General features: G+C 34.4%; 2 protein-coding genes and 1 long non-coding RNA gene across 3 annotated transcripts; 1 reads left to right on the forward strand and 2 right to left on the reverse strand.

The window, feature by feature from the left end:
- Window positions 1-2063: 2063 nt before the first annotated feature.
- AOC4 (allene oxide cyclase 4) lies at window positions 2064-3396 on the reverse strand. Its single transcript, XM_020370565.3, has 2 exons — window positions 2927-3396; window positions 2064-2765 (listed from the first exon to the last, which is right to left on the reverse strand). Exons 1-2 carry the CDS (start codon window positions 3162-3164, stop codon window positions 2242-2244), a joined length of 762 nt encoding a protein of 253 aa, XP_020226154.1. The 5' UTR covers window positions 3165-3396; the 3' UTR covers window positions 2064-2241.
- A 677-nt stretch (window positions 3397-4073) lies between these two features.
- Window positions 4074-16165, reverse strand: MAP1C (methionine aminopeptidase 1B). Its single transcript, XM_020370564.3, has 10 exons — window positions 15979-16165; window positions 15811-15892; window positions 13883-14120; window positions 10294-10455; window positions 10145-10186; window positions 9210-9281; window positions 8940-9019; window positions 6536-6633; window positions 5267-5314; window positions 4074-4563 (listed from the first exon to the last, which is right to left on the reverse strand). The coding sequence occupies exons 1-10, from the start codon at window positions 16109-16111 to the stop codon at window positions 4418-4420; spliced, it is 1101 nt and encodes a 366-aa protein (XP_020226153.1). The 5' UTR covers window positions 16112-16165; the 3' UTR covers window positions 4074-4417.
- LOC145953254 (uncharacterized) lies at window positions 7521-8480 on the forward strand. The gene is made up of 2 exons (XR_014430802.1): window positions 7521-7806; window positions 7989-8480. It is a non-coding gene; the product is annotated as an uncharacterized LOC145953254 (long non-coding RNA).
- Window positions 16166-20113: the final 3948 nt, after the last annotated feature.

The raw sequence follows: 20113 nt of genomic DNA on the forward strand, positions 1-20113 counted from the left end.
TTTATTTTGTGGTAAAATTATCTTCATTGTTAATGAAGAAAAAATTTATTTACTTCAAGAGTAAGTTTTTATAGATTTATTCTACTTAATAATTAATGTTCTATAACAAATTTTTAAAAATTTAATTGTTAAATTAAAAAGTTTTTCATGTATAGATGAAATTTATAAAAAAATTTAAAAAATTAAAAATCATATGATACTTCGTTAAATTAATTCAAAATAAGTAAATCATATAAAAAATTTTAAAAAATTTAATTGTTAAAGTTGGTGTTCTGGGACGGGCCGTTCTGAAACCAGAACGGCCCGTTCTGGTTTTAGAACGGACCGTTCTGCTGTACTCGTGGTGTGTTAATTTTGCATCTGGAATGACCCATTTCAAAAGCAAAATTAACACACCAAGTGTGCACTCAGAACGGACCATTCTGATTCCAGTTGTATTCAAGAAATTTGGCATCCACGTGGCATCCACCTATGCATCTATGTGGCATCCACGTGGCCAACAGTTAACTCTGTTTAAATAATTTGAACGGAAATCCGACATTGCAACCAATTAATTTATTAAGGACCAAATTGAGACCAAAAATAAAAGTGGGACTATATTGAAACAAACAATTATTATAAGGGACCAAAATAGGGTTTTAGCAAGAAAGAAAAATAACAGAAGACCATAGTTTATTGGAATTCTAGGTCATAAATTGATCTGCTTGCTAATCGATTGTCTAGAGTGACCACTAATTTCTATATGAACATGGATTAATGTCGATCTGGATTGAGAAATATTTTGTCATTAAAAGTGAGAAAATTTAATGCAAGGTTAAGAAGTTTTGGTTTCAAATTTTTATACCAACAGTGTTAAAATGATGTTTGCTGAGCAGAAGAGAAGTCTTACAAGTGCATATTAGTATCAACTTTGAAATATTAAACCATGCTGATAGAAGAAGAAGAAAAAAACTTTTTTTAAGAAAAAAAGTTAAAGAAACCTGACAGAAATTATGAAAAATTATTGCTCATAAAACCCATATGAAATTAGTAATCATCCCCAAGAGTTGAACTATATACATCAAATACTTTTCTAGAGGATTGTTGGTGACTGGGTCATGGATTCAGATATATGCCTAAAGGAGATTCCTAAGATATGACACAAGAATTTTAATAGTTGATAACAACTATCATTTGTAGACCACCTACATTGGATCCGTTTTAAATAAAATTGCTACTTATAATAGAACGAATGAATTGTCCACATAAATAAATAGTCAACTACAAAACGATTTTTGAATCTAACAACAATGGTCCAACTTAATTATTTATGGTAATCTTGGTGTCATTTTCCTTTCATCGAAGTTGTTTCTCACAGCCACAGCCCACGTGTTACTCCACATTTAAAAGTGTGCCCTACCACGTTTCTCCACTATCAACCAAAGGAGTGCAGTGCTTATTTTAAGTCCAATAATATGTACGAATAATTCCATTCCATGAGGGCCACTTAAAGACAGATGGAACCTTTCATTAATTTGATTATACAAGGTTTGATTTTATCAACCCATGTTCTGCTCAAATAGTGTTTATAGTAAGCGACTTTGTAGTCTTGTCTAGTTTAGGAAAATCAACTTAAAGTGAAATTAATTTTCTTATTTATTTATAAGAATTATAATATTATGGTCAAATAATATTTCAACATAAAACTTTGCACATACTATCTTAATTATCTTAATTTTTATCATTAGATCAATCCTAGTGACTAATAAAAAAATCAAATTGAGTTACGAATCGTGATTCACTAAACTAATTTTTGAATTGTAAATCATAATTCATATCAAATTGGAAGATTTTGAGATAATGAAAAATTAACATTGAAATAGATTAAAAAAAAAAAACTTAAGCAGAAATCTTATAGAACAAAATGATCAGTTATTGACTCAAAATTTTTTTCATGAAAATTGGTGAAAAAACACAGTAAAAATAATGAATAGTTGAATCACATAATTCATATCGATGATGTGAAATTGCATAGATTCATTCCAAAATCATTTAAAATTCATCTTATGATACGAATCAGTAGGTTGTCCAGTTAATCAAATCATATGATTCATTCATAAGATTCTGGTAACTATATCTACCGCATATAGTCCAACACAAACAAAAGAAGCATCAATAATATAGTCAAATTTGCAGCAACTAAACTTTATTTTGGGTTCAAAACTAAAACTTTCTGAGAAAAAGAAAGGCTGAATTGCAGCATCAGTTGGTGAAGTTTGGAATAGAGGCATGAGGCTCAGCAGCCTTAGCAGCTGGAGATGGCTCAACCTTTGGTGAAGGTTCAACAGGGTTCCCAAGTAGCTCAGCCGGCAAATCAGGAATACCCTTCAAGTAGAAGGTGTAGAAAAGCTTGAAAGGGAACACAAGTTGCTGAAGTTTCACCTGTCCAGACACACCTTCAAAGACTCCAGAGCCTCCTGTTACAGCCAGATATGTGTCTTGGTATGTCAGATAAGCTCCTTGCACTGATATGTGGCCATAGTCTCCAAAGTAGAAGCTGTAAATGGCCTCATATCTGTCACCCTTTTTCTCAGGAACATGCTGTATGAGCACACATAAGCCTGCAGTTATCCCTATTCTCTTTTCCAAGTTTCCAGAGTATAACTTGTTGCTGAATGGCACTAAATCTCCTAGAGAGTTAACTGCCTTCTGGCTTAGCCTGAGGTATGCAGGACTTCCTCTGTCACGTTCATTGATCTCATAGACAAAGAGTTCTTGAACTTTGGCTAGAGAAATCAACAAATTCATGAATGAGGGATGCTAGCTCTATACAAATTATGGTTAGAAAATGCTACTCAGAGATATTACTAAGAGGGAAATAGTGATTATTGAAAAGTGGGTATCATGTGGATGATCTAGCTAGCAAAGGGATCTGAAAAGCACTTACCTGGCTTTGAAGAATCTTGATGCTGCTTTGAGTTATTGAAGAAGAATGCAGTGGTTGTGTTGTTGTGACTTCTTCTGGTTGTAGATACTAGCGGGGTACCTGCGAATTTTAAAGTTCTGGTTGGGAAGGATTGAAAGAGACTAGAACCTACTTGCTTTTGGGTTTGAAGAGGAGAGATGGAACTTGAATGAGAGAGTTTGAGGGACGAAATCATTTTCAGAGAGCTCATGGAAGCCATTGATGGTGAATGGTTGTGATGAATGCATCATCAAAGGAGCTTTATAAATGGAAAATTTATACAGTACTTTTGTTTTAACTTTTAACACGTGGAAGTATTTTGGAACGTGTGAAACGAGAGTGGACGGTAAGGTTAGCAAATGATGTCTACTAGTGCTTTCTTTTCCCAAATGGGTACTTTGTCTCTTTTACCATCTTCAATGATTTTTCTTTCTCTGGTCCTCTTCCTATTGCATAAAAATAATAAAGTTCACATCTGCTGCGTTCTTTCCTCCTAACTAACAAGTAAAACGAACGCTTTAGTCAAGACTAGTTAAATTATTTATGTGCAATTGGCCACATTTACTAGTCAATCTAAAATAAAATTTAGGACACTTCACGTATGGCTGCTACCCTACATAAATAAAATTTAATTCATAAAACACCACACGGCACTTGGGTTTGTTTTGTTTTGTTTTTATGTTAAAAGTGTAAATAAATGTCAACGCATTATGCAGTTATTCCATAGGAGATTGGCTGTCCTTAATTACTGTTAAATTTAAGTGCAAAACATTTTAAGAAATGAGTGTTTTCAATCTATGATGAGAAGAATAAAACAAGATATGCAGCTTAAAATAAAAATTGATTGAACTTCCCGTGTGATAAGTTGATAGAATATCATACTTTAGGCAATCGTTATATTTCTATAGACTTGATTGAGCCCAGGGATTATTACTTTATGATAAGCCTCACTTTGATTATGTATTAAAACAATTGAGCTTTGTTGATACGAAGATTCACTATGTCAATCCGAAATTTAACTCGAGAATCCTCGTCTGGTTCAGCTTGATCAAGTAGTCCCATGGGTAATGTCCATCAATTTATATGAAATCTCAGCTTAAACTCTTTCCAATAACATCCGAGCCTAAAATAGACAATGCCAACGAATAATAACCAATTTATTATTGCAAAGAAAAATAGACAACCAATTCAACTTTCAATTCGACAGTTATCTGAGCAGAGACCTCTATTAATCCACTGTCATAACTTTGCATTTTCAGATAGAAACATGAACTGCTGAATCAGTCTCTATGTTGGAGCCATATATATGAAAATTCTATGCACTAGACTGTGGAATACAACTCCTGAAGGCAATTTACTTGACTGAGCATAATCTTCAAGAAGCATATTGATTCAGACACATATTTACAACTTGCACAAACTCCATTTAGATTTCATAAGGCCACCAATGCGGATTAAAAAAGAATTACCATGTCAACATTTTGTCAAAATTTCGGCACCAGTCCTAGTTATCAAAATGGTATGCTCAAATTGTGCAGCCGGACTACCATCAGCTGTTAATGTTGTCCAGTTGTCGGGCCATGTAATGGAATCAATGCTTCCCATGGAAAGAATAGGCTCTGCAAGTTAGGTAAAATTCTAAGGGGTCATTCAATTTCAAGACTAAACACCCAGCTTGACCAAAACAGAGAACAATCAACTTATATAAAAATCCACTTCCAATAGAAATTCAGGACCAGAAGCAATTTAAAATCAAATTACAGATGAGTTAGCTTGTTATTTTCATTTGAAGATAAGATGTATAAATTCAAGGTCACCGGTGATGAGGAAGCCCAGAACAAACACAATTGTCATAGCATCTGCATTGGCTTACTTTCATATTGGAATTTCAAAATCGTGAGAGTCTGAAGGGGAGTCAAGGGATATAAAAACACCACCTAATTTATATATCCATATAGAACTAATGATGAATCTCAACAAAATGTTTTACCACTCTCGGGCAGAAAGAAGACAGAATTACTGTTGGTGGAATTTTTTGGGCAATTTTTTAATTCCAAGTGAAAATAGTAAACAAAAACAAATACAATTCCAAAAACCAAACAGGTCCCAATCACTTTTTTCTACCAACGGAAAATTCCCTCGTGTATTCTGTTATTCCAAAACAAAGACTCAATTCAAATTACTAATTAGATTATAAGCAGGATGACCACCTGTCAATAATGTTCTAGACATGCCACAAAATAATATTTGAAGCAGCATGGCAAAGAAAAGGTAGCTATTACCACCTCAGATTCTTGGTACAAATTAACAATGCACACTTACCAATTGTAAATGTTTGACCTTCAACCATACAACCTGCTTTGTCATTGCCTGTCAAGCAATGTATAAAATTAGAAGTCTGTTAAGAGAAAATAAAAAAATAATACTATAAAGCAATTCCTCATAACTCCAAAACCCTCTCTGCATAACAAGGAAAACAAGAGGGAACAGAGGAGCTATTTGGTGAAGTTGCATTAATGGTTTTTATATGACGCCCCCATGCACCTATAGACTTGAAATGTGAACAATGCTCTGATCCACACTTTGTATTGAAATTTAATCTCTTTTTATTCAAAAAGATGGGGGTACCACGGACTAAATCTAGATCACATGGTCATGATAAAAGCTTTGATACCCTGCATAAATCCACTATCCAAAAAATTTAAGCTATTGGCTGAAGGCACATGGACTATTTTAATATCTAACATATATTGTAGACACAATGGCTCATGAAATTCTGGCTAAGGATGATGGGTAGCCAGGTAGGTAAAGCCCCCTCCAAAGTGGTGACTTCAGGATTTGAACCCCTATAACACAACAAGTATGTTCGTCCAGAGTTAACTTGCTTCTACTATGATGAATCACTATTGGGTTGAAAATTGAAAGCTAATTATTAATTAATTAATAAACACATCCAAGTCCAACCACTGATTTACCATCCTTTCAGCTTTGTCAAAGAACAGGAGAGTTTTAAATGAATGATCTGGTATCGTCAAGATAAAAAGTAAAAAGGTTTTCCAGTTTTAACATTAAAATTTTGCACTACCAAGCAACTAACTAACCATCAATCAAGGCCGTGCAAAAAAACTAATGAAAGTTATGAAACCAAATCATATTTAAAAACTGGTTTTTAAACAAATATAAAACAAGGTTTGAACTGGTTTTGAACTAAAAAAACAGTTTAAAACCAGTTCAAAACTAGTTTCAAACTGGTTCAGAACCAATTTAGATTGGTTTGAAACTGATTTTGAACCAGTTCACCAAAAACATTCAAATTAAATTGGAGGGGAAAACAGATTTGATTTTCCAAAATAAACCAGACTTAACCGTTTGGTTCAGTTTTTCATAAAACCTAAACCACAAACCCTTACATGAAAACTTTATTACGAACAATCCAGTTAAGTAGCAATTATTACCATATAATAATCATTAATCATAGAAAAAAAAAAACGATAAATATGTAGTAGTTTAATGTGGTGTTATTTAGACAACTATATCATGATTGAAAAAACAATATGATGAAGAAATTAAACAAGTTGATTGATCACTTACGATGATGTATAATAATTGGTTCAGAATGGAACACTGTTCCCACACCATGCCCAACAAAACGCTCCACTACACCATAGCCATACTTTTCAGCATGTTCACTGAGGTAATGTTTCAAAAGAAAAGGAAGTGCTTAAATATATATATTAGAAGCCATAAATTGCAGATCACATAATCAATTAAAATACACAATAAGTGTACCAAGAGCATAGAAATAGAAAAACATGTAATTAATAACTTTAACTCAAAAAATGAAAGTAGAAAATTCAAAATCATATATACAAGTCCAATTGAGCCACTTGTACAGACACAGCCCAAAAAACAAGGAACATGCATATTGTTACCTAATGAATTGTAGAATTTGTTTTTTAATTCTCCTCCACAAATTTTAGATTCTGTTTGTCTTTTTTCATGATATCAGTCCAACTTTTTCCTTTCTAATTTATTTACTTCTCATGAATAACAATAATAGAATCATCCTTCAAGAAGGATTGCAGATTAAAAAAAAAAAATCGTTCTAAGCAAATCTATTGAGGCAGAGTTGGCTAGATCAGGCTTCAAGTATGTCTTGGATACTGAAGACAGACAACACATTGTTGAGACCTATTCACAGCCCTAGCTAATTTTATAATGTAGAACATGGTACCTTCCAACTAGGTGAGAGTCAAATATATTTTTAGCCTCGAAGATGTATTCTACATAACCGGTTTACCAATTGATGGTAAACTGGTTATTTTTACAGTTATAACCAAGAAAGAATGCTTAAAACATATTGGGTCTGAAGTAAAAATATATCATTTGACTACCTACGCGAGGTCATCAAGAATTTCAATGATGTTAACGAGTCTCAAGCTAACGGATATCCAAAGATGTTGAATAGAGAATGTTGAGCGACTGCCCTTCATGGCATTGCTAGCATCATACACCAGCTAAGGGGACCAAATTTCGTGTCTTCAAAGTATCTCTGCCTTCTAAGGGAAGTTCCTAAAAAAAAGAATATGCTTGGGGCGCTGCAAGTTGAGCCAACTTGCAATCAAACTTTAAGCAATTTCATAGAGAACAAAAGCTTTGTTTCTATACTGGATGTTCCTTTGCTTTGATGGTAATTTTTAATTTTTTTATTCCTTGTTTTCTTAATACTTATATGCTTTCTCATTTTTGCTTTAATAAGATCCAAGCGCTTTGCAAGCTTTTTCAAATTGAGAGCCCAGTGGTTCAAGAGTTTCCCCTCAAGATTCAATGAGCACAAAAGCCTAGGGAACAATCATTTAATGGTAAGTCCAGACCGAAGCTAAAGAAAATCTCGAAAGTCTTGTAATTACAATCTGCAAATGATGCAAGAATTTATTTATTAATCTAATTTTTATTTTTACTTGATTGTGATACTGATATGCAATGCATATGCTGCACAATCTGAGTCTTCTCTTGTTTCTTTTTTCTCTCTATTCATTTTCAGCTGGAGTGGAGGCCATATAGGAATGGCAAAATGGACAAGGACTTTCAATTTGAAGCATCTCAAATATTTCATCCATCCGGTGGATGATATCAAAATGGGTTAAATTTCAGAGATTGATTTCAGTTAGTACTCCTTATGGTCAAATGAAAGGGAAAACGGGCTACATGTAACATTCTGAATTCCCTTTTTAACTATTTTGATAATTTAATGAAGAATGCTATTAGATGGGAAGTGTTATTAGGAGTGCCATACTATCTTCATTTTATTTTAGATAGAGAAACAAAAATATAATGAGGAAAGTGCCTTTAGACCAGCTCAAGTATGGGAGGTGAATGACTTTTGAAGTCTCAATGGGGTTATGCATTGTATTTTATGTTTTAATGTAACCATCAGATCTTGCAAGATGAAGAGATTGATTACGTGATTGACCTCTATTTAACTCTACAGTCAACAGAGTGAAAGTACAATAAAATTGCAGAATAGTTATGATCACGACAGGCTACTTTTAGATACTTGGCTCCAATGGTTTTGTAGAGAACATATTTTATGATTACGAGCTGTTGCTAGCTGCATTTAAGTGACTTAAACTCAACATCTCTACTCTAGTGCTCAGTGCCTAGGAAAATGTATTCCTCTTCCTTTCTCTAATAAGAGTCTGTCAAGTAAAATATACAATAAATTTTTAACCCGTTGTTGTACTTGGACCTTGTTTAAGAATAGTTTGGTAATTTCAAAGAATGACATACAGCATATAGGTCTTCTCTTGCAGCTTGTCGTAGGAAGAATAGCTCGTAATGCATATAAGTTAATGGATTCATTCAATTGGAAATTCACAACCAGTTCTACAAATTAAAGGAAACCGAGTTTCACATGCAAGGCATGATAAATGTCAGCAGTAGAAAATTTAGGAACATGCAAGTTATTTTTATTATAATGCAAGAAATAACTTACCTGATTCTCTTTCCAATTTTCCTAAAAAGAGCACCATCCTTGCACACAGCTATTCCCTTCTCCAAGCACTCCTCGGTTACCTTCCAACAGATAAAGGATTTACTCAATGAATGATCAAAATAACTGAATTTGCATAATAAGGAGTAATATTCAACAGATGATGAAAAAAGAAGATACATAAAGAAAGAAATATTTGGTAATTCGAGTACACCCCATACTACCACAATCAAATTAATAATGCATCCCCACAATCAGCTGACAATTATATACCTTAACAAGGTTTTTCAGTTCATCACTGACATCGCCACAATAAAATGTCTTTGATGTGTCTCCATGATATCCCTAACATGGCATATAGAAGGGAATTCATTTATTTCGTCATTAACACTAAAAGAAACAAATATCATAGAGAGAATATTAGTAACCAGTAATATAATACCCAAAATCCAAGATAAATAGGTAACAGATTAAAAATAAAAAATAAAAAGTGACTACCAATCTATAATACTGAGCATCATAAAATAAATTCACACAATCAAAATTAATATGCATGAGAGAAATCCTAAAAGAATATCGTGAGAAATTATATCCACCAATGAAATACACATAATTTTGACAGAAACATGGTAATGAATTCCTATTCCCTTAGCAGCCAGCTGGTTTTTCAGCAGATTATAAATAAAATCACGTTCATGCTTTCTCAGATGGAAAGAGAAGCTCTTACCCAACTGAATTATCATAACAATTCATCTATCATTTATCTTAAATGTATTCCTTTTTAGTGGAAAATAATGAAAACATATTACAAGTTGATACAAAATATAATGGCATAAATCATGACAAAAAAATGACTACTATCACTTATTGACAATCAAAAAAGTAGCAATGACTTGATTGTTTTAGCTTTTTGCACCAGCGCCAAAGCATGTTTATCCATACTCAATAAATATTTCCTTCTTGTTAAGCATGTTTGCATGGAAAGAAAGTAACAGAAATAAGCTATATACTAACTTCGGGTACAAGAGGCATCCTAATAACTAGACTTTCTAGCTGCATGCATTAATAAGACAGATAAAATTGTAATTATAAGATGATGAAACTGTAATTTATAAGACAGATCCAAATAATTGTATGCATAACACTGACATTACACCTATATTTGTGACCACCTAAACCTAAATAATTTTAGTAAGAGAGAAGCATACATCCAGGTAGACTGTCACATCAATGTTAATAATATCACCATTCTGCAAAAAGAAAAACAAAAAAAACAAAAAGAAGATCATTGTCATCAGTTACGAGCAAAATGCATATCAAACATACAGTCAGAAATAGCAAAATTGGCTTGAGAAACCTGTAACTGCCGAGAATCAGGTATTCCATGGCACATGCACTCATTAACTGATGTGCACACACTTTTTGGAAATCCACCATAGCCAAGGGGTGAGGGATAAGCACCGGAGTCGATTATCATCTGGTGCACTGCCTTATCAATCTCATTAGTTGTTACAGAAGGCTGACAATATAAACCAAGATCAAGTTAGATTAAAATAGCAGTGTGATCCAAACTAGGTACCAATTATTGATAGGAACTGAGTTAGGGGCAGTTGTGTATAGAAAATAACTGCTTTTTAAATCAGTTCTGAATTAGAAATGCCAAAATGACAATTATGTGTAAAATATTACAGCTAGTAGTTGGTTTTATATTAGAAACTGCAGGATGTATAAAAAATAACTGCTGATAGTTAAGTATTAGGTATGTGTGTGTGCGTGTGTGTGTGATAGTAGGTTGTGTAATTGAGGGTTTGAAGTAATTTTCAGTTTGAGGGCAGAGAATACTCTTTGTAGGAGGCTTTTGTCTCTGGGACAGCAACCATATTGCTGTATTTGTGTAATAGGAGATTTTTGTCTCTCAAACAGCAAATGTATTGTTGTATTGTGTGACTTCAGTATTCAATATTGTCTTCTATTAGCTTTATCAATTGGTGTTCTATCATTTTGGTCTGACCTGCCGAATCAAAAGGAGAGAATTTCATATGACCAGCTAAAAGTAAGATCATGACACGTGGGACAGAGGTTGGATGTATTCAAAGTGAAAATGGAAGGGCTGGAAGCCAGAATTGAGGCTCAGGTAGGGGTCAGTTTGAAAGTTAGCAAATTTTTTAAATAATTTTGCTGGAGATAAGAATATTAATGGGCAAGTGTGCATAAGAGGATGAAGGCACAGGAAGTTCATTCAAAAGAGAAGGGATCAGATTCAACCAATCATGACATGCATGAGTACAGTATGGCAGTTAAGAAAGTGAAACTGCCATCTTTCAATGGAGATGATCCTATTGGATGGATCACTAGGACAGAAACTTATTTTTTAAGTTCAGAATATTAGTGAAGATGTGAATATTAAATCAGCAAAATTAATCATGGAGGGGTTCTACTGTTCATTGGTTTAATCTGTTGAGAGAAAACAAAAGACAGACTTACATTGGAGGTGAAGCAGGGATTGGTTACATGGTTTGGGGGATGGTACTGTGAAAATCCTTTCCAAGAACTGGCCAAATTGAAACAAGAGGGATCAGTGGAGGAGTTTATAGAAGCATTTTAGTTTCTTAAATTGCAAGTTAATGATTTACCCAAAGAACATTTGGGTTACCTTTTGGGTGGGTTGCAACCTAAGCATCAAGCACAAACTTTTCAACCCAAATCAAGAATTCAAGCTATGCAGTATGCAGGCAGAATAGAGGCAGGAAGAAATGCACTTGTGTTCGGAACAGGGACTGCATGTTGGCGTGTGAAAATGAGAGCATTGTTTCAATGCTATCAAATTGGTTGTATGGTCTGCAAGGTGATGCAGGATCAATTATTACAGCAAGAAAGGTGACTACAGGGTGGAATGAATGCCAAAATCATTTCAATCCAGGGTTAAACTCAAATATCAATCCATCTGGCCAGAATAAAGGAACTTCATCATCTGTGGCATTCTCAAGTACAACAGAGGATGAACAGAAAAAATCAGCAGAGCTCAATAAAGGCCTTGTGCCATTTAACATACTAAGAATTGATGGAAAGGAAAACCAAGGGTTTATGCTTTGGGTGTGGAGAAAAATTCTATCCCTTACATAAATGTGCAGAGAAACAATTAAGATTGGTAATTTTGGGGGATAATGATGCCCAAAACAAACATGGAGAAGTAATTGAGATTGAAGTGGATAAAGATAATGTGGAAAGGCCAATTTCCAACTTTTAGCCTCAGGGACAAGGCTGATTTTTCAGCAAAGATTGGAAGTAGAAGTAGAAAACAACTGCTTTGGAAATCAGTTCTGTATCAGAAACTCCAAGATGACAATTATGTGTTAAAAATTACTGCTAGTAGCTAATTTCATATCAAAAGCTGCAGGATGGCAGTTGTGTGTAGAAAATTATCATACTAAACCCAAAATATAAAATGTTGGGTTATAAATAAAATTCAAAGGCTATGACAAAGCTCCAACAGTTATTGGGTTAAGATACAATCAAAAAATGCTCTTAATTGATCAAACTTTTCATATTGCTTCTGGTACACATAAGGCAATGGCCAATGGTGCATCTGACTGTTAAAATAAGTCCAAATATTTCTCACTTCCCTCAACCAACAAAGTAAAGGCATATTAGATCCAAGTATATGGATAAAGGGCTAGACCACCAAAAGTCTAAAATATTCAAATATGTATATAATACTTTTAAGATAGCAATTTTTGTAGTTCATTTAACATTATGGATTGGTTTACACATCATAATTTTGTCACTTCATCTCCAATGATCTCAATAGTTAAACAGGTAAAAAGGACTGAGGTAGTAGATGAAAAATCAGGATATATTTAATTTTGTCAGACTATTTAATTATTAATCATATTATTAGTAGCCTTGGACTTGAACTAGTAGTGCTAGTGTTTGACCTAATTATCAGTGTAAATAGCAGCATTAGGTTAGGGAATTGTATCGATATAAATATCATATTGCTAAAAGCCTAAAAGTCTATTATCTTATCTTCCTTCTCTCTACCTAAACTCTATATTCCAGCATATATTAAGATATAAATAAGATGTAGACTATGTATCTCAAATTTTTGCTTCCATTAATTCAACTAAAAGCTAACAAGTGTATGATAAGAAAGCTTGATCAAAGCTATGAACATCACACTCCTTTCAAATTAATAAAAAAGTGATTGCAAGAGAATGTTTCCAATTGGCAACAGTTCGGTGTAATGACATATACTATATATTATTCATGTTGCCCGGGATAGAAATAGTTAGTGGGAAATTATTGTAAGTTTCAAAACTCCTTCACTGTACTACCAAAATAAAAATAAAGCAAAATGTGGATTGACACACTTATTAGTTTGCAGGAGATGACTGGTTTACAAAATAAACCTTGAACAGATCTCTGAAAACTCATTTTTGTTGTGAATGATCCACTTGCCTAAAACAGGTCAAATCTGCTGAAAAAGAAGTCACTCAGCCATAACCAACATCAAAATTTCCAACAGCTGCACCCATACCCATTACATTCTTGTTACCATTTTCCACCTATGATCTATCACCAATAGAAGCTAGACATATGCAACCAAATTCACCCACTGGTCTTTCCCACTAACTGGCCAACTATCAATCACTATTAGTAAAAGCCATGTTTAATTGGTTATTTCCAGCACAAAGAGGAAGAAAAAAAAAAAGTTGTCATGACCCATGATGGTCAACACCGGTGTCAAGAAACCACTGCCTTTCACATCAAATCTAATAAAGCAAACACTAAAACTTGTTAAAGGTACCATAGAATGAAATTTGTCCAGAAGTTCTAAATTATAAAGAAATGATTAAAAAAATGATAATGACCTCTATCTTGCAAGAGAATGTGAACACCATGTAAATAAATGACATAGGAAGTATGCTAGAAGGAGGAAACTTTACCCTAACCAAAGTTCCTGCAAAGTTTAAGACACGTGCTGCAAGCTCACATGCAGCCCTCATCTTAGCTATACCTTCAGAATCATGAATTTGATGCTCACTTGCAATTTCTGGAAGTATATCTGAACCTACATAAGGAGGCCTTGGTATGTGATCAGGGACAGGGAGACGAGGAGATACTCTCCCACGCCTTAATGGAGGCCTTTTCTTAACCTTTGTCACAACTTTAAGTTCCCGTTCTCTTCATATGAGCAGACAATGTGTAAGAATCTATATAAAAATTGCATCAACTTTTTTCTACTTCTAAATAAAAATAAACATTTAATTGATTTTAGAAAGCAAATGCAAGAGTAAAGAAATTAAATATTTATTCTCTAAAGAGAGCACTATTATATTGCTTGGCAAACAAGAAATGAGGGTGAGGGTAAATAGATGGTTTGAAATCTATCCACTACATTCCAAGATCTAAATGATAAGAGACTTACTAGATGTCCAGCAGAAAATGAGAAAGAACAGAGGAAAAAAAAAAGACTATTGCATTTGCCTGTGTACAGCATACTATGCAATTACAATTCAACATCTAATACATAAACTACAAATTCAGATTATCAAGTACATGTATACAGGAGAATTTCTATTTCCACTTCTTTAATTGAGAACTCATAAGAAGAGATATTAAACACTTTATTAGCAAAAATATGGTATAACATGCAATTATAATTCAACATCTAGTAGATAACTACAAATTCAAAATGTAGTAGATGGAAGTTCATTAGCTTGGCTAACCAGCAAAACCCCTGGGTTTTAACTAAACCAAACCAGCAAATGGTGGGTTGATTTTTATTCGAAGGTTGGATCTAACAAAAATCATCCCACAGAGAATGATTAAGGTAGGTTGGAACTTTCCCAGCCCACATGTTAATTTATTATTCTTGTTACTGATTACTATGTTATCCCCACATTTTTTTTTGTCCAGACAATTAAAAGTGTTAATAGTGGTTGGGTTGAGAATGCAAACATAAGCATTATTGCTTCCAACTTTTTAGGTGGTTAAGCAAGTTTGCTTCTATTATGTGGTTAAGCCTTGCCATTGTGGCTTCTGCTTAATTGTTAAGCATTTTGCCAATTAGCTTTAGATTGATTTGGTCATAATATATCTTTTTGCATATGTACTTTTGGTATTTTTCCTTGTATTCGCTTTGTTTTTACATGTACTTAATCCATCCCAAGTTGGAAATATTGTGAACACCTTTTAGCTTGTGGGGGACTATTAGAAATGTAGTTTGTATTAGTAGTTAACCTTGAAAAAGTATTGTGTTATCATTTTGTAATGACCACTTCATTCTTCAATCTAATTGCACCTTCTAGTCTCTTTCAGTTCAGTATATCTCATTTACTCTCCTCTAGAACTATGTTTACTCACACATATTTGATCATGTATCGTAACATACAAGGTCATTTAAGATCCACCATATAAAATGAATCAATAAGTAGATAGGTAATTAAATTTATCAAATCGTAAGATTTAAACTGATAACTATGATTTAAGCTTCTCCCATAAGTTAAAATCAACTTATACACTTAACTTTTATAGAAGCTCTTTTATTCAACTTCTCCAAAAGCTTAGCTTCACAAGTTAATTTTTAGCTAATAAGAGAAGCTCAATTCATTTTATCTTATTATTTTCTTCTCCTATAAGTGTTTACAGAGAAACTTATCCAAACATGACCTTAATCTGCTATGAAGATTGAAGAGTCACCTTGCTGAGTCACTGACCCCTAATAAGCCAACACTCATAACATCTTACACGAGCACTAAAAACTTAGAAAGTTACCATATTCTCCAAATCCAGATTATGACATCACAATACGAAGTGAAATATTCAAATTCAATCCACTAGAATACTACAAAAACAATAGCATAACAGTTACCTTCTGATATTCATGGCCTCTTCCAACCCTGTAATCTTCCTGGCGAGAACCACGAATTGCTTTCTCGAAAGTGATTGGTTCCCTGGAACAAAAGCAAAAGCATTCGTTTTCATTTAAATACTTATTTATTTATGGTTCCGAAAATAAAAAAAAATGAAATTGACGAACCGGTAAGGGAGGAAGAGCGCGAGAGTGTAAGCGAAGAACCCATAAAGGATGAAGAAGATGGTGAGGCTTCGCCATGGAAGGGTGTTGGGAATTTCGGAAATGCGTTGTGTGCGAGCGAAGCGGTGAGCGCCATTCGAAGCAGAGAGGATAACGAAATTTGAGGGGTTTTGAGGTTTTAGAATTAGAAGCAAGGATAAGAACTTAGGCGCATTTAAATATTTTTTTAATATTTATTAAATTTTAATTTCATGAATCATAATATGTAATATGTACGGATTTATGTGTGTGAATGAAAATATAATTAAATTTTTTAATGAATTTATGTGTATGGATAATAATATAATAGATTTTTAAAATGTTTTTAATTTTTATAAAAAAAGAGAATTTTATTAAGATTCATGTTCATTGTATAGAAGGTTAGGAGTTGATCTGTAAACATTTTTTTTTATCTTTGTAATATAATTAAGTTTTAAATATATTTTTAATTTTTACAAAATAAATGAGTTTTAATTTTGGTTATTGAAATATTTTTTATTTAAAAAAAATTATAAATTTTATTTTTAATCTCTGCAATATATTTTTTATTATTATAAATGAATATATTTTAATTTTGGTCCTGTAAAAAAAATATTTTTATGTCTTTAAAATATAAAATTATTATTATTAGTCTATGAGAATAATTTTAACATCTAAGATGACCATTTTTTTTTATGTCATGAGAAACTAAAAACAAAAGAAAGAAAACAAACAAGGGGAATTAAATAGGGGAACAGATGTCCTCCCCTATGGCTTGTAAAACAAAATCTGGAGGACTCCTCCATGTTACATTAATGATTGAGTGTTTTGCTCCCCAACCCGCAATAACGTGAGCTATTGAATTAATCTCCCGAGGAATGACGACAATCTCAACACTCCAATCCCTAGCCACCAATTCCTTAACTGCACCAATGATGTCGCTATGCTTATGAATATTATTTTTTTAGGCTAGGTCCTTGTACTACTTTCACTGCCCCTATACAATCTGATTCACAAATTATATTTCTAAACCCTGCATCCCAATAGAAAGACAGTCCTTCCGCTATTGCAAGAATCTCTCCTCTAAGGGAATCACCATCCTCGAAAGAACGTGCAAACCCTCCCTTCCAACGTCCAACCGCATCTCGTATTACGCCTCCTACTCCCATGATCCTCGATTGGTCAAGCCAACTACCATCCACGTTCACTTTGACCCAAGGATATTAAGGAGGATTCCACTTTACATTTTCTTTCCATAACTCGTGCTTCTCTAGATACATGTTATTTTGTGCAATAGATAAAGCAATCATTCATTTCACATACTGCATAGACCAATTATTTCCATGAAAGACCATGTTGCTCCGTAACCTCCATATTCACCAAATAATTATGGGTAGTTTCTTAGCTGCTGGATTAATTCTAATTTCCTTAAACCATGTAAAACAATCCATCATTGAGAAAACAAGAGAGGGTATATTACCAACCAACAGATATACTTCCCTAAAGTACTGTGGACAGTCTCGAATTACATGAAGAATGGTTTCTTGTGGGCAGGAGCAACGAGGGCAGCCTTCCATGGAATCTAAATGACGAATCAAACGAAATTGATTTGTCGATATGGATGAGTGTAGGCCTTGCCATACAAGGAACTTAACTTTTTCTAGAATATGTAGTTTCCATACACGCTTCCATATAGGGTTCGTAAGTCCATGATCGGGTGGAAGAAGAAACCTGAAGCCGGAAGCTGCTGTATAGCATCCAGAAGAATCACCTACCCAAGAAAAAATGTCAGCTCCTGCTGGGGAGAAGGGAATTTGTACCTGTTAAATACGATTAGCCAACTCCATAGGGAGGAGGGAATTTGAGCTTTAACAATGTTATTCCATACTTGAGATGCACCCTTACTCTTTTTTGCGTGCAACACTGATTCCCCATGTAAGTATTTTGCTTGCATAAACTTGACCCAAGGTTTATGTGATGAATGAATAAGATCCCATATCAACTTTCCAATAAGAGAGATATTGACCTATTGAGACTCCTTGATACCCAAACCTCCCAACTCTTTTGGTCGTGTAACAGTATTCCAACCTACTAAAGACCAACATCTCGATGATCCAGCCTTGGCCCATAACATGGTTCTTCTTGCTTGATTAATCTTATTGTAGACTTCTTGGGGAGTAACCAGAGGGATTGCATGTTGTATAAAGGAATAGATGAGATAACTGAGTTAATGAGGCATAACCTACTAGTTTTGTTAAGAAGTCTCCCCTTCCAAGAAGCTAGACGGTTATTAATTCAATCAATTACATGGTGAAAATCAGATATCTTATTTCTCCCCTGGATCATTGGTATCCCTAGATATCTTTTAAACCTGGTTGTGTGTTCTATACCCAGTGTTCCTTCTAAGTGCTATAGTCTCAACCTAGATACCCCTTTCGAGATCACAAACTTTGATTTCTCCAGATTTATCTTGAGGCCTGATGAAGTGCAAAAATTCTCTAATACAGATGCCACTACTTAGACTTGATCATTTGTTGCTTGGCTGAAAAGTATAACGTCATCTGCGAAGAGGAGGTGGGAGATGGGTGGTCCTCCTTGTGAGAGATGGATTGGGTTCCAGCAACCCTCTTTGTTCAGTTCATTGATTCTTAGGGCCAGTCTTTCCATGCATAATACAAATAAGTATGGAGAGAGAGGATCTCCTTGTCTTAAGCCTCGAGATGGTGCAAAAGGAGGTAACTTGCTTCCGTTCCAAAGCAAAGTTAGGGATGAATTTGTAACACCCCACATGATGAGCTTGATAATCCTCTCCGGAAATCCAAATTTCCAAAGCTTGGCCTGAAGGAAATTCCAGCTGATTTGGTCGTACGCTTTTTCCAGGTCAATCTTCAATGCCAATGAACCCATTTTGGACTTGTCCTTTTGTATGAAGTTAATTGCTTCCTTGGCTAGAATACTGTTATCAATCGTCCCTCAACCAGGTATGAAGCTCCCTTAAAAAGGACCTATGATGTCATTTAAAAAAGGGCGAATTCTAGCAACAATTACCTTAGAGATGGTCTTGAATGCTACATTACACAAGCTAATGGGTCGGAACTCCTTAAGGTGCATGGGGTTATCAACTTTTGGGATTAAAACCACAAGGGTTTCTAGGAGAGAATAATCTGAAAAACCATTTACGAAGGCCTCATTAACAGTTTTCCATAACTCATCCCCTACAATGGGTCAATACTGCTTAAAGAAGAAAGGTTGGAAGCCATTTGGTCCCAGTGCCTTAAATGATTTCATACTCATTACCGCTATACGAACCTCCTCTTTTGTAATGGGTGCCAGTAGCGACTCCACTACTTTTGCCCCAAGTTGAGGTGGTGCACCGTGTTGCATATCTACGAAGTGGCCTTGTGGATCTTCTGAGAATAAGTTGTTGTAGAATCGAATAGCTTCATGTTGCATTACTTCTGGATCTGTGTTCCATGTTCCATCAGGGAGGAATAAACCTCTAATTTTATTACGCCTTCTACGGGATATGCTTTGTGCTTGAAAAAAAGTTGTATTCCTATCTCCCAAACGTACCCATTTCTCTCTCGACTTTTGAAACTAGAGAAATTCCTCTTGTTAACATACCTCATTGAGTTCGTCCTGGAGTTTATTTTCAAGTTTGGAGAGACTCTCAAATTCACACTTTTCTAGTTCAAGCTGGACACCCTTGAGTCTAGCCTGAACCTCCCGTTTTCTCGAGAAAATATTACCAAAAACATTCTTGTTGAAATCAATGGCCTCCTTCCCAACTGCATTCAAACCATTCACAAGAGTTGGCATGCTCCTTGTCCAAGCATCCTTAACAATTTTCTCGAAGCCTTTACGAGTTGCCCAAGCAGCTTGGAACCTGAAGGGTCGGTCCTTTCTCATTTCACGTAAGCCACGACACCTAACAAGCAAAGGACAGTGATCAGAATAAACCCGACAAAGGTTTTCCATAAAGGCATTTGGAAACAAGGTTTGCCAATGTGTGTCACATAAAGCTCTGTCAACGCGTTTAGCTAAAGCGGATCTGAGTTGTTTACGATACCATGTGAACCTAAGGCCCTTGGCTCCCAAATCCAATAGGTTGCATTCATTT

The sequence above is a fragment of the Cajanus cajan genome, chromosome 11 (genome assembly GCF_000230855.2).
Source record: "Cajanus cajan strain Asha chromosome 11, NIPB_CcT2T_4, whole genome shotgun sequence".
NCBI lineage: Eukaryota > Viridiplantae > Streptophyta > Magnoliopsida > Fabales > Fabaceae > Cajanus > Cajanus cajan.

What these genes read in the sequence shown, in the direction of transcription:
- MAP1C (XM_020370564.3), bottom strand. Translation starts at nt 16,111, where the DNA reads ATGGCGCTCACCGCTTCGCTCGCACACAACGCATTTCCGAAATTCCCA. An exon ending in CTGATTCTCGGCAGTTACAG is followed by an intron (nt 10,187 to 10,293) that starts GTTTCTCAAGCC and finishes TTCTTTTTGCAG; the next exon opens with AATGGTGATATTATTAACAT. An exon ending in AAAATTGGAAAGAGAATCAG is followed by an intron (nt 6,634 to 8,939) that starts GTAAGTTATTTC and finishes ACATTACCTCAG; the next exon opens with TGAACATGCTGAAAAGTATG.
- AOC4 (XM_020370565.3), bottom strand. Translation starts at nt 3,164, where the DNA reads ATGGCTTCCATGAGCTCTCTGAAAATGATTTCGTCCCTCAAACTCTCT. An exon ending in TCAAGATTCTTCAAAGCCAG is followed by an intron (nt 2,766 to 2,926) that starts GTAAGTGCTTTT and finishes TGATTTCTCTAG; the next exon opens with CCAAAGTTCAAGAACTCTTT.